At 37.2% G+C, this 14,100-nt stretch overlaps 1 protein-coding gene across 3 annotated transcripts in view; it reads right to left on the bottom strand.

Annotated features, from left to right (window-relative positions):
* Window positions 1-12,869, bottom strand: part of EYA1 (EYA transcriptional coactivator and phosphatase 1) — a gene marked incomplete at its 5' end in the record, with an annotated part of 319,290 nt that extends 306,421 nt beyond the window's left edge. For all 3 annotated transcript variants that reach the window (XM_082601445.1, XM_082601449.1, XM_082601450.1), the window contains one exon: window positions 12,837-12,869. In XM_082601445.1, the coding sequence (XP_082457571.1) occupies window positions 12,837-12,869 (33 nt within the window). The remainder of the gene's footprint in view (window positions 1-12,836) is intronic.
* Between the last annotated feature and the right edge of the window lie 1,231 nt (window positions 12,870-14,100).

The following is a 14,100-nucleotide window of genomic DNA, read 5'->3' as shown; positions in this document are numbered from 1 at the left end:
TAACCCCAAAGGAACACAGAGAGCATTATGCATTTTGCCTACTTGAATATGGAAAAACAACCTTGATCCTTATAGCCCTACTTCCTCTCTCTCATTAAGCACTAGGTAATAAATCATGGATTCACTAAATCTCAGTGGTGAAAGGGATTTTAGAGGTAATCCAGTTCTACCTTGTTCCCATGCACGAGCCTTCAACAGATTATCACCAAGTAGTAATGAGCTAAGGCTATATGTGTAACATGCTTAGAATAGCAGTGCTACATAGTAAGTGCTTAATAAACGTTATTTATTCTTTTTAGTAATAGTCAGGCACTGCATATCTCCAAGGACCTAAAGCTGATGCCTCCCAAGAAAATCAGCCCATTTCATCTTTTCCTGTAACTTGTAGTGTTTAAGGACTATCATTGGTTCAATGACTCAAAAATTACAATGTATGGAGAATTTAGCTACCAATGCAAACAACTTTTTTGGCAACAACTTAAAAGGACTCAGAACAAAATCTCAATTTAATATGTAATATTTTATAATATAAATGTGGAATACATTTACAATTTTAAAACTTTTCACTATAGGATTATAAACTTTATTTTTTCCAAATGCCCTTCATATTATACTATCTTTTCTCATTTTTAAAGGTAGGTGAGAACATTGTAAGATTTTCAAGCCTGGTCTTCCAAAGTAATACCAAAATCTATTCAACTCTTATTGGCAGTATAGGTAAAAGCCACTATCTTCAGTTAAAATTGCAGCAGATCGGGGCTTCCCTGGTGGCACAGTGGCTGAGAGTCCGCCTGCCGATGCAGGGGACGCGGGTTCGTGCCCCGGTTCGGGAAGGTCCCACATGCCGCGGAGCGGCTGGGCCCCTGAGCCATGGCCGCTGAGCCTGCACGTCCGGAGCCTGTGCTCTGCAACGAGAGAGGCCACAACAGTGAGAGGCCCGCGAACCGCAAAAAAAAAAAAAAAAAAAAAAAAAAAAAATTGCAACAGATCACCTTTGTCCCAATAAGTTAAGACAGACTTCAAAGGACTCTAATGCTCCAGGTAATGAAGAAGTTCACCATAGACTCATGGCCACGTATGAATTAGCCCAGTACTCTCCTTGCTGCCATTGCAGATGGTTCTGTGAATTACAGTCCCCATTCAATATCACAAATAGATGACACGTTCATTTGAAAATTTTTGGCTGCTCTATTGTTTTAAGAAAGTAGCCTGACTCACAGTTTGAATTTAAAATATATAAATAAAGGGTGTGTCAATTTTGATTGAAATCAGTCACTGTATTTAAAAAACTACCCTAGGGCAAACAGAAAGATAACCATTTTAAAAAAGACAAAATGAAATTCTAATTGATTAAATTAAAATATAGATCTGATTTTTGGTCCATAGTAAATGATGAGTCTATTTTTTTCCAAAATAATTTGGCATCTTAGCAAACAACTAATTCCAGTGTCTAATGTGAACTTTAATAAAAGTCACCTCCATGGATGAAACTATTTTAAGTTGCTTGGGTTCCATTTTGCCACCAACAGTTTCCTATTTTGAGAATACAAGTGGTTAAATGCAGGCGTAACTAACCAATTATGAACATTTTTCAGCGCATATAATTTCACACACCTGAAAACAAAATATTTTTGAAGTTTTTAAAGTTAACCCTCCCAGCCTACCAGATAAGGTCAGGTAAACGTATGTTTTTTAAATGTTTCAGAGAATCTTCGATGGACAAGTCACTAAAAATCACTAACATAAACACCAAGGTTAAAAAAGTAAAATGTGTATTTGATCATTATTTCCTATGCCAAGAAAATCTATTTCTTTCATTTAAATAGAAATTAGAAATGCAATTTTAAATAACATATCACTTTAATCATAAACAATCTAGCATTTATATTTCCTTTCCTCATAAAACATGACTCATATTAAGGTTAATATGTGGTTACCCAAAGCATAAAATTTTATTCTTGAAAAACATTCGAGATGGCTATCCTTTGAAAGAAATACAACAATAACAGCCTCATTAAAGAAATAAATAAGCATATACTATATACCTTGCCAAATGATGTTTGATATAATAAAACAGTTGAGAATTTCTAGACATCAAAATAAATTTCAATACATTTTAGGATTCCTAAAAGGAATTTTAGTTTATAAGGTATTTAAGTAAAAACAAGAACTAGTGAATGAACAGCCATCCATTTTAATATCTGCACAGCCCATTAGCAATTATCTCGTGTCCCCTTATATTATACACACCATATTTCAAAATGAAAAAAAATGAAATAAAATCAGTAATTAAAAAAAAACTTCTCATTTTTCCTTTCTCTTATAAAAAGAAGGGAGAATTGTTGAAAAGGACACAGGGTTTTTTTTTTAAACACTACCTGGAAGAAGACAGATGTATTTATTGTTTTCTGATAAACACATAACATGTGTACATATATTGCTTAATAAAGGCACGCCTGTTCTCCTTTTGGTTCTCACAACAATTCTGAGATACACAGGACTGAAATATCCCATTTTAGAGATGAAGACCCTGGCTAGAAATGATCAGAGAGATTTGCACACACTCCAGCTAGAACTTCAGGCCCAGCCTCCAGCTGCCTGCCAAGCCCATGCTCCCTCCTGTACCTCACAGGTATCCATGACTTGAACTGGTAAGAACATAAGCTCAGTTATTGCCTTATTGACGTGAGATGGGAGTATACGTTCATTGCGTTGCAAGAATCAAAATTTTTAAAAATAAGACACTGTTAGTCTGATTTATGTTAAGTTTGAATTCGGGAGAACTCGCAAAGAAATTTCAAGAATTCCTTTGAAATATAAACGTTAATTGAACTAGTTTAACCAAGAACAGCACTTTGGAAAGAGTTCTTCAATGAATAAGATTTATTTGCAAAAAGCACATGAAATTTTTGGTATGCGATTGTCAGGTTATTTTGCCCACCTACTTTCCTATATTCACATACAGTTAAAATGAATCTATATTGTTATTTTCTTTTATAAAACTATTTTCATAAAAGAACATGTGTAAGAATTTACTTCATTCTCTGCTTAAATTATCAGAAATTTTCCATTAATGGAGGTCCAACTAATGAGGTTTCACAGCAGTGATGTTTGCTTTCAGTGGACCTCTACTTTCATGAAACCTAATAGAGCAGGAAAAGCTCTGAGCCTGATTCTGGTATGTTTCCAAAGATGCTTGGTTCCCTGGAGCCACATGTAGCAAAGTGGCCAAACTAGCATATGTGGATATTTCTGTCCTTTTACATGGCAATTATATTCATTCATTCATTCATTCATTCATTCAACCAAAGATTTTTTGCATCTACAATGTGCAAAATAGAGAGGGCTGAATGTCAGAGGGAGGGTGATTATTCCTCTCTCATATTCTCTGCCCTCAGAAAACTCACAGTCTAGAAGGCAAGCAGATTTGTAAATAAGTGTGGACAATTTAAGATAGAATAAACTGCTAATTAGTGGTTCAAAGCATTTATTGTGTGAAGAAGAAAAACTTCTGTTTGGGGGAACAGATAAGATAAATAAATCGACATCTGGATGTCCCCAGGTTGCAAATGAAATGCAATAGGAAAAATAAGAGTTTTATTAATTATATTTATATAATGTCTATATAAATACTGAGTAGAGATAATTTTAATGCAAAAATAGGTTGAAGAGATCACTGTATTAGTTATCTACAGCTGTGTAACAAAATTACCCCAAAACTTAGCATCTCAAAGTAACATGTATTTATTATCTCACACAATTTCTGAGAGTCAGAAATCTGGAAGCAGTTTATCTAAATGTTACTGGATATCAGGGCTCTCATGAGGATGTACCTTAGCTGTCTGCTGGGGCTGCTTCTTCGGAAGGCTGGACTGAGGCTGGAGGATTCACCTCCAAGAAGACTCCCTCACATGGAGAGAGGAAGAAGAAGGCTTCAGAGCCTGGCACACAGGCCTCTCCACAGGCTGCTTGAATGTCCTCACAACATGGTAGCTGGCTTCCCCCCAGAGTGAGTGATCCAAGAAAGAGCAAGGAGGAAGCCACAGTGGCTTTCATGACTTAGTACCTACAGTGGCACACCACTTCTGCTCTCGTTCCTACTTATTAGAAGTAAGTGACTAAGTCCAGACCATACCCAAGGGGAGGGATTCATCTCAAGGAGTTCATCATCAAGAGACTCCATGTCTTAAAGGGAGGAGTACTGTAAACATATTTTTAGATCACTACAAACACATTCAGGAAGGTGATACAAAAATGTAGGAGTGCTTCTTTATGTATTCCAAGCACCTTTTTAAATTAATCATAGAAACATAGTTGATATGACATATAAACAAAATTATATATGTACAGAAGAAATGTGGACATCAAAGAACCCTTATCACAACATCAGTGCCAATATAAAAATATCCTATGGGCTCTACAAATAAAAATATTCATCGACTGAGGGATGAAGGAGATTGCAAAAGAAATGATCAGGAGACCTTAGAAATGTGAAGATGCGTCATATGAGGGTTCAAATGCAATCCTGGAACTGTGGTATTGGATCATCAAACTGAGCACTTGTTGGGTTTGCAAAGTTGCTCCATGTCCTGATGGGTCCTCCTGCCCATCCCTTGGCAACAAGCACGTATTTATTTTGTGATACATAAACTTTATTAACTTTGATTATCCAGTACCATAGGAACATGAATGGATTCACACTTTGTTAGAACTAGAAGAGAACTTCTCCTCAGTTCTTCATTTTATAAATGAAGAAAATGAGGCTCAAAGGGCAGAAATAAGTCAAATCCAGGATGATGGATCAAGCCTGATAGAAATAAAATGAGAAACCTTGACGGAGGTGGGAGTGCAATGGTAGACTGACCTGCAAGTGCTAATGAGAACAAAGGCGGGGATCCTCCAGTTATCTGCAGGCATTAATATCGCCCTGGGGCTCTGTTCTGTATTGTCAATACTTTCACACCACAACACATGCCATAGAGATCTTCTAGCCTGTAAAGCCCAAAATATCTACTATCTGATCCTTTAGAGAAAAAGTTTATTGTATTTTCACTACAGTGAAATGGCTTTCTCAGAGAAAGACAAATATTATATGATATCACTTATATGTGGAATCTAAAAAATAGTACAAATGAACTCATTTACGAAACAGAAACAGACTCACAGACTTAGAAAACAAACTTATGGTCACCAAAGGGGAGGCAGGGAGGGATAAATTGGGAGTAGGGAATTAACAGATGCACACTACTATATATAAAGTAAACAACAAGGATTTACTGTATAACACAGGGGACTATATTCAATATCCTGTTATAAACTATAATGGAATAGACTTGAAAGAAACAAATAGATATATACATAAAATGTATAACTGAATCACTTTTGCTGTACACCTGAAACTAACACAATATTGTAAATCAACTAGACTTCAATTTCTTAAAAAAGAAATAGATTTCTTATTCTAGCTCACACTTTAGGTAACTTTTCAACATCACAGCTCTAGACCAGAAAGTGGTTTTATTTTTCTTTTAAGTATTTAAGTTGCCCTTCCTACTTCCAAAAAAAAAAAAAAAAAAAAAACCCAGAGATCCCAACGTCTGTGCCTTTTCCTCAGAAAGAGAGATGCAAATGCCATCATTGCTAACTGCTCTGCTCATACATCCGGTTCCAAGCACCATGGTCACTGAGCTCTCAGCCCCCTGCCTGTTTAAGAGTGCAGGTCAGAGGAAGGTCAGAGGCAGTGAGTCTAAATGGTTAGAGCCCCTTTCTCCTTTTTTTCCAGCATCAGCCACAAGCAATTTTCATCCTTGTCACACTCTATTTGTTTGATGCATAGGGACCAAGTGAGCTATCCCAGGACACAAGATGCCGGTCACCTCGGATAAACAAACGTTTACAGAGTGCACGTAAAGGGCTTGACATTGTGTTTGGTCTAGAAATATAAACAAGTCACCGTCCTGACTCTGGAGCAATTTTCCTGTCTAGGTTTTATTCTTCACCTAAAATACCCAACTGGTAATACAACCTGGTACCGAATTTGAACTTTAACAGCCAGTCTCTTCTAAACTCTCAGATCGCATTCCAACCTGAGCTCTTTTAATGGGCCCAAACCAGCCTTGCCCGTGCAAAGGGAAGTACTGTCTTATTCCTTCCAGCGTGGTCTGACATCCCAAGACATCATCTCACCTTAACCCTGTGAATGTGGGTCCATTACAATTCAGTTAAGAAATAGTATCTCATCCCCCTGGTCAAATCCATTTTAATTAAATAACAATGAGCATTTTTAAAGCACTTACTATTTGTGTGCCTGGCATGGTGGAGATAATATTAGTAACATCAACAAATGCTAAGACAGCATTTCCTGTATGTCAGGCACCATTCTAAGTACTCTCACACATATAACCTCATTCAATCTTCTCAGCCACCCTGTGACCTAAGTCATTACCATCATCCCCGTCTACGTCTACAGACAAGGAAAATGGCCCCAGGGAGGCACACAGACGTGCCTGACATCACACAGCCAGTGAGTATCATAGCTCAAATCTGAACCCAGGGAGTCAGGCTCCAAAAACTGTGTTCTTATTCACTAGCTGTCTTTCATATGCTATTTCTAAACCTATAGGAAGGGACTCTTATCCCTTCTTTACAAATGAGGAGGAACTGAGGCTGAGAGAGGTTTAAAACCTTGCCCAAGTGCAGGGCAAAGACCGAAGCAGACATGTCTGACACAAAGTGTCCTGCCCTTCCCAAAAAGATGCCCCAAAGGGCTTGCTACTAGTAGCCGTATATATTGCTTTATAGTTTACAAAGTGCTTTGGCATATGATATCTTATTTCTTCGTCACAGAGACCCAGCAATATAGATCTAATTATCTGTAATTATAAAAACAAAATTGAGGCTTAGAAGTTAAAATAACTTTCCCAAGGTGACTTAGTCAGGAAGCTGTGGCTCAAAACTCGGTATTCTGATTCCAAGTCAAGGTTTTCTTCACTATGTCCAACTGCCTTCCATTTTCAAGTTAGCATCTATTTGCTGTGCACCCATCATAGCCAGTTTAGCCCCAGTTCTAGGCTTTACTGCCTGGGGCTGAAAATGCAAAGCATTGCTTCTGTCAGATCAAGTGAGAGAAGAGAAACTAACTTACTAGGGATCCAACTTATAACTGACAGTTGTAACAAAGAACTTAGGTCATCAGGAAAGAATTTATATATATATATATATATATATATATATATATCCACCAGTAGATATTTCCATCAAAATGATTAGCATGTAGGTGATGGTACATCAAAGGCTAAATCTGTAAGACGATGTGATAGGACTAAAACTGTGGTTTCAAACCAGTGCCTCCCTGAGTACAAACTGGGGGTTTCTTGAAGGTTCATGGTGGGCACCTACTGGGTGGTCTGCTCAGTTCCTTCTCTGGGCATCAGCCGCAGAATCATGACTCATGCAGCACCAAGCAGAGTCTTTCTTTCTGCATGGTGGATGGTTCAGTAACATGTAAACCATGGTCAGCAGACAGCCAACGCTACACAAGGGGAGTACAAAAGCCAGTCTACAAAGAAAAAGAGGACTGAAAAACATGTGCAGAGAAAACTAGAAAGAAAATTGCTTGAATTTCCTTTCTTAAGACTTTCCTTTTGTTTAAGTCTTTCTTAAGACTTTTCTTTTGTTTGCTTAAGCCAGCTCATGGGAATTCCACTACTTGCAACCAAATAAACTAGAGTTATTCAAAGTGCTAAGGTGGAGGGAAGTGGGATGGGTAGGCAAACAGATAAGGTCTGAATCCTCACATTCTTCTTGGGCTTTGTTATGGGTTGAATTGTATCCCCCCCCCCCCCCCCCGCCGAAAAAGACAGGTTGAAGTCCTAATCCTTGGTATCTGCGAATGTGACCTTATTTGGGAAAAGGGTCTCTGCAGATGCTATCAAGTTAAGATGAGGTCATTAGGTTGGTCCTTAAACCAATATAACTAATGTCCTTACAAGAAGAGGAGGAGAGACAGAGGTAAGGGGGAGAATGCCATGTGACAACATGGCAGAGATCAAAGCACAGGAGCTGCAAGCCAAGGAATGCCAAGGATTGTTATAGAGGTCTGGAAGTTAAGAAGCAGCAAGGAAGAATTCCTCAACAGCTTTCAGAGGAAGCCCTGCCAACACCTTGATTTTGGACTTCTAGCCTCTGGAACTGTGAGACAATAAATTTCTGTTGTTTTAAGCCACCCAGTTTATTGTACTTTGTTACAGCAGCCTGATGGAACTAATACAGGCTTCCAATAAGATGCTCATGATTTTAAAAAGGAAACTGAAAACTACTGAATTGTATATTTTTTAATTTATCTAAAAATTTCACTTACATAAAATATCTCACTCATGATAAAGCTGAATAAATGTAATCTTGACCTAACTTATAATTTCCCAGTTAATGTGACTTATACAGATGTAATGTACATATATATATATATATACACATATATATACACTACTTTTAGAAATCTCTGCTTAATAGTGTTCTTCTCTCTGTTCATAAAATATATATTTAACTTTACCATTTTGGTTAAAAGTCACTTTGCCTTTTTAGAATGTCCAAACATAGAAATAAGGTACATACATCTTTTAGTTCATGGTTTTCTTGCAAAACCCGGCATCTCAGCAAAAACTGCTGTTAGCATTTCAGATTTACCATAATCTAAAGAAGATGCAGTTATGAGAATACAATGGAGGCCAAAGATATAATTATTCCAAAAAGCTCTAATTTTTGTAATAAAAGTAAATTAACCATCTACCATTTATAATAAAAAGCTCCTTTAGAGTCTCAGGAGACCTGATTCCCTCGACAGCTAACAACATAAACAAACATATGTAGTGTTGGTGTTTATAATACCTGGCACTGGTATAATGGTTGCATTCAAAATTTTTTATTGTGGACTTGAAGGCAGCCAGATAACTTTTTATCCATGACCACACTTTTTTAGCGATATTTACAATAAAAGTGCATGAGAGGTGTATTGTACTTTTCAGTTATCAAAGAACTTTTAAATACATGACCCCACTTGACCTACAAAATTATAATTTTAAATAAGAGAAGGTAAATATTATCATCTCTGTTTTCTAGTTGAAGAGACTGATGCTTGGAAATCTACCCCAGATCATACAATTATTAAAAATTAAAACACAGTCTTCGGATTCCATATCTAAAACGTAGTTTTCATGATACCAGGATTCCATCTAAATCAGACACAAGGTTTAGGTAACTGCAGAGCTCACAGCTTCTAAGGAAAAGATAGTGATTTATTTTTTAATTCACTTTTTTAAAAAGAGTTAGTAAATGCTTTTCTTATCTTGACATAATTTCCCTGTAGAAATCCTCATAAACTAAAGAAACTGAAAGATACAGCTATAGCCTGGCCCTTTGATGTCTGTGTTTCAGAGGTGTCTACCTCGGAGAGGCCGACCATGGACCTACGGAGAGAGAATGGGGCCATGCTTATCCAAATGGGATTCCTCAAGAGGGGATACTGGAGTGGCTAGAATTATCACCAAAATGATGTAAAGCCCCACAAATGTCCTCCTCTCCTTTTTGTCCTCATGAGGCAAGTTGAAGAGTTGACAAAACCTACAAAATCTCATGAGCTACTTCTTTCTAGATGTGGAAGACACACAAGCAGAAAATTCCAGAATAAGAAAGGTGGAATTTCTGATTTAAATGTTTTGCCCAGGACTGTACCTCTTTAGGATCAAAATGAGAAGCTACTTCACCTCTGCCCCTGGTCTCTGGTCACATGAAAGATGTATTTCCAAAGTGCCACTATGGTCAGGAGGCTACATGCTAGGAATATTGGGGGTACAGTATACTCTTGTGTTTACTCTGAATATATTGACTTTTTAAAGCAAAACTTTGAAAGATGAATGTGGCAAGCAAGGGACAGTGCAAGTCACTTTGGGAAGTACAAGAATTTCTGGTACCCAGTCTCCTTTTAATCCTTTGGTTTCCTTCAACAACAACAAAAAAAACCAGACAACCCAACTGAAAAATGGGCAGAAGACCTAAATAGACATTTCTTCAAAGACGACATACAGATGGCCAATAGGCACATGAAAAGATGCTCAACATTGCTAATTATTAGAAAAATGTAAATCAAAACTACAATGCAGTACCACCTCACACTGGTCAGAATGGCCATCATTAAAAAATCTACAAACAATAAATGCTGGAGAGGGTGTGGAGAAAAGAGAACCCTCCTACATTGCTGGTGGGAATATAAGTTGGTACAGCCACTATGGAAAACAGAAAACTAAAAATAGAGCTACCATATGATCCAGTGATCCCACTCCTGGGCAGATATCTGGAAAAGACAAAAACTCTAATTCGAAAAGATACATGCACCCCAAAGTTCATAGCAGCGCTATTTACAGTGGCCAATACGTGGAAACAACCTAAATGTCCATTGACAGATGAATGGATAAAGGAGATGGGGTACATATATACAATGAAATACTACTCAGCCATAAAAAAAGAATGAAATAATGCCACTTGCAGCAACGTGGATGGACCTAGAGATTATCACACTAAGTGAAGTAAGTCAGAAAGAGAAAAACAAATACCATATGATATTACTTATATGTGGAATTTAAAATATGACACAAATGAACCTATCTACGAAACAGAAACAGATTTACAGACATAGAGAACAGACTTGTGGTTGCCAAGGGGGAGTGGAGGTGGGGGAGGGATGGATTGGGAGTTTGGGGCTAACTGCTACATATAGAATGGATAAACAACAAGATCCTACTGTATAGCACAGGCAACTGTATTCAATATCCTGGGATAAACCATAATGGAAAAGAATATAAAAAAGAGTGCATATATGCGTATAACTGAGTCACTTTGCTGTACAGCAGAAATTAACAGAACATTGTAAATCAACTATACTTCAATAAAAAAAAAAATTTAAAAAACTCCTTCAGTTTCTTGAGTTACCTTATTGCTTTCAGCTAAGTTCTAGGCCCTCTTCCCATCTTAAGCCTGTTTCCGCACCTTCCTAAGAAAAGGGGAAACCTGAGAGCCAAAGAAAGTGAGCCCAGAGGAGCCCACCTGGGGCCCAACACATAGGGACCTCTGAAAAGACTGCTTGCCCTTCGTGGTTGAGTAGGCAGGGGCCAAGATGCTCGGAAACGGCTTCTCCAATGCCACACACTGTTTGCCCTTGAGAAACATCACTCCCTAGCTCTCTACTTCTGAGGCAGCCAAGTATCTTTCAAGAGTAAAACTGCTTCACTCTTCACGTATCAAAACACCTCCAAATGATATGGAATGAGATGGCCCAATAAACACCATTTTGTTGGGACAGGTACAAAAATTTTCATCATTATATTCCTTACCTGTGTTTTTCATTTGTCTCAAATCTTAGTTAATTTCTTAAGTTTTAAATGAGAACCGGCAGAATATTAAAACCTCAAAAGAAATATTATCTGCAGCATTTATTGGCAGAGATTGTTAAATCTGTTAGTGATTCGCCAACGCTGCCACTTGCGTGAAGGTAGGGAGCAAAGTTACATACAAGGGGCAGAAAATAGTAAGTTATTTGCGCATTTATTTTTCACTTATTTTATAGGCACTCCCAAACTATTCTTCCTATAATAACAACATCGAATATCACAGGCCCGTAACATAAGTTTAAAAGGCCAAACAAACAACTTAAACATGTTAAGGGTGCTTTTCCTGTTTAGGGTGAAAGCTACACCATACGGAATGATCTCGAAATGCTTTATGTGAATTACCTCACAAGATGATTTAGGAGAGCCATAAAATACGCTGGGTAACTGCATACAGTATGACTGCAGAAGCACCTTGATAGCACGTGACCCTTTGTTATTAAAATCCTAATCCATTAGCAGTTACTGCTTATTACATAACCACCAGAAGGTCTTGTAAAACACACATTGACAGGAACCACAATGTCATTACTAAAGATCACACTTCCGGTTTGTAATAATTCTATAGTGAACAAAGCTGAGCTACAAAACCACAGGTCTAAAAGCATCATAACTGATGAGAGACCTTTAAAGGCAAAGTCACATAGTGCCACCCCAAATATTGCTATGGAAATTTTCCAAGGAAACAACTCTAACGTACTGAAATAGGCTTTTTTAAAATTAAAATCCGTTGACTTTTTTAAGTTCGAAACAAAGGCTATTTATAAGATGAACTCTTATTGGGAATATTTGTTTATGAGCCAAAGGAAACTTTTTTTCTTCCCGATACGAACTTGAGGAACATTTCTGAACCCTTTCTCTTGTGCTCACAAGATAAACAAACAAAATAAAACCTCAGGTTCTCCTTAATTTAAAGCCCACTCGAGAGTTTATCAAACTGTGAACCTACCACACCAACCACACATTTTATTTTATTTTGCTTTTTTATCACACATTTTAAAGATACACACGCACACACACACACGTATACATCAAAACAAATACAAAACAATCCAAACTTAGACATTGCAAGTTTCACGAGACAAATATATGTTTTCCCTGAGGCAAAGGAAAATGTAAGTCTAAAAATTTTGTTAAGCGTATTGGTATAATTAAGTAATACTAAAGGTTGGCTTTTTCCTCTAGACCTCTACTTTTGATAACTGATACCTTTAAAAAAGATATAAATTAGGTTAGGCTGATGAAATAATGTACCACTTAATTCATAACTTTAAAAATCATTAAAAATTGGTACAGAGCTTTTGAGGAATTTCCAGACACTCAAGTTACAACAAAAATAGTAATTACGATTTTAAGAGTAATAACTCTTGCCTTAGGACTGACATTCTGTTTACTTACAGACTGTCCATTTATCCCCTGGGGGTCTTCCATTGAAGATTTCTTCTTCCGAATTATATATGGGCTATTAGCTACACACTTCTTCAAAGGGTTCCAACACCCCAGCACCTGTGATGAACAGAGCATCAAGCCGCCGTATTAATTGTGTGGCATGAAATTAAGAGCTGATCTTTACGTCTGTAGCTTTCTATTTACTAGCATGTATACACAAGTCAAGAATGCTTACCTTCACTGATTGAATCTTTAAAATAAATATTATGGGCTCACCGTTTATCACAATTTACATGAGCCAAATGAGGCCAAATTATAGCTCAGTGTGTCTGCTGTCAGCAGCTGCAGCCCAAGGGGAAAAAAAAAAAAAATGAAGAGGGCAGATAGAGAGCTTTCTACGCGCATTATTTTTGAGTCAACAGTCCAAGAGCCCCCCCCCCTTTTTTTTTCTTTTTGAATTCGGTTTCTCCATGCTATCTATCAACGTCAGCTGTACCACAATGCCAAGAGGAAATACTAACAAAGAAATATGATTGTAGTCTGAGCAAGGATAAAAGAGAAAAATCTAGAGTTGAGTGTTTTACCCTCAGGGCAAGGATATTATTATACCATTTCTTAGCAAGTTTACTTTAGGTCACAGTTTCACAGTTGATCAATTCTGAACCTTCAGAGACTCAACACCTTCGAGAAGAGTGGGGTTTGGGCATGCTGCAAGACATGGACGATACATGTAGTATTTTGAAATATAGTCTATGTTTAGCTATCTGCAAATAATAATAACAATATAGCCATCTAGCTGCCCATTCTCATTTCCTAACTCTCAGAATTAATTTTCATACTCATGCTCAAATGAGGAACCAAAAGAAACTCCCAGCTTTTCTTGCTTGGTCTTAGCAACTAAGAAATTAGTCTACACACCTCACATCAACTTCAACACAGATAAATAGACATGTAAATTTAACCCAAAAAAATAGACACGATCTTAATATCACTCAAGGTAAAATTAGAGAACAGAGAACATGTAGTAGTGTAAACTTTAGTATCACTTCTCTTAAAGGTACTTAAACTTCTGCATGTCAGCATGGTAGGAAAAGCACCGCAGTGGAAGTCAAAAGGTCTGAATTCAGGTTCTGACTCCACCACTAACTAGTTGAATGAACTTAGGCAAATAATTTTGGCTCCCTGAGCCTAAGTTTTATTATCTGTGAAATGGGAGATTTCAACTGGATGATATTATATATTTTAGATTTATAATTTAATGAAAGTATGCATT

The sequence above is a fragment of the Mesoplodon mirus genome, assembly GCF_964341445.2.
Source record: "Mesoplodon mirus genome assembly, chromosome: 16".
In the NCBI taxonomy this organism is placed as follows: Eukaryota; Metazoa; Chordata; class Mammalia; order Artiodactyla; family Ziphiidae; genus Mesoplodon; species Mesoplodon mirus.
Note: the sequence above shows the minus strand (reverse complement) of the source record. Positions and strands in the feature narration are given on the sequence as shown.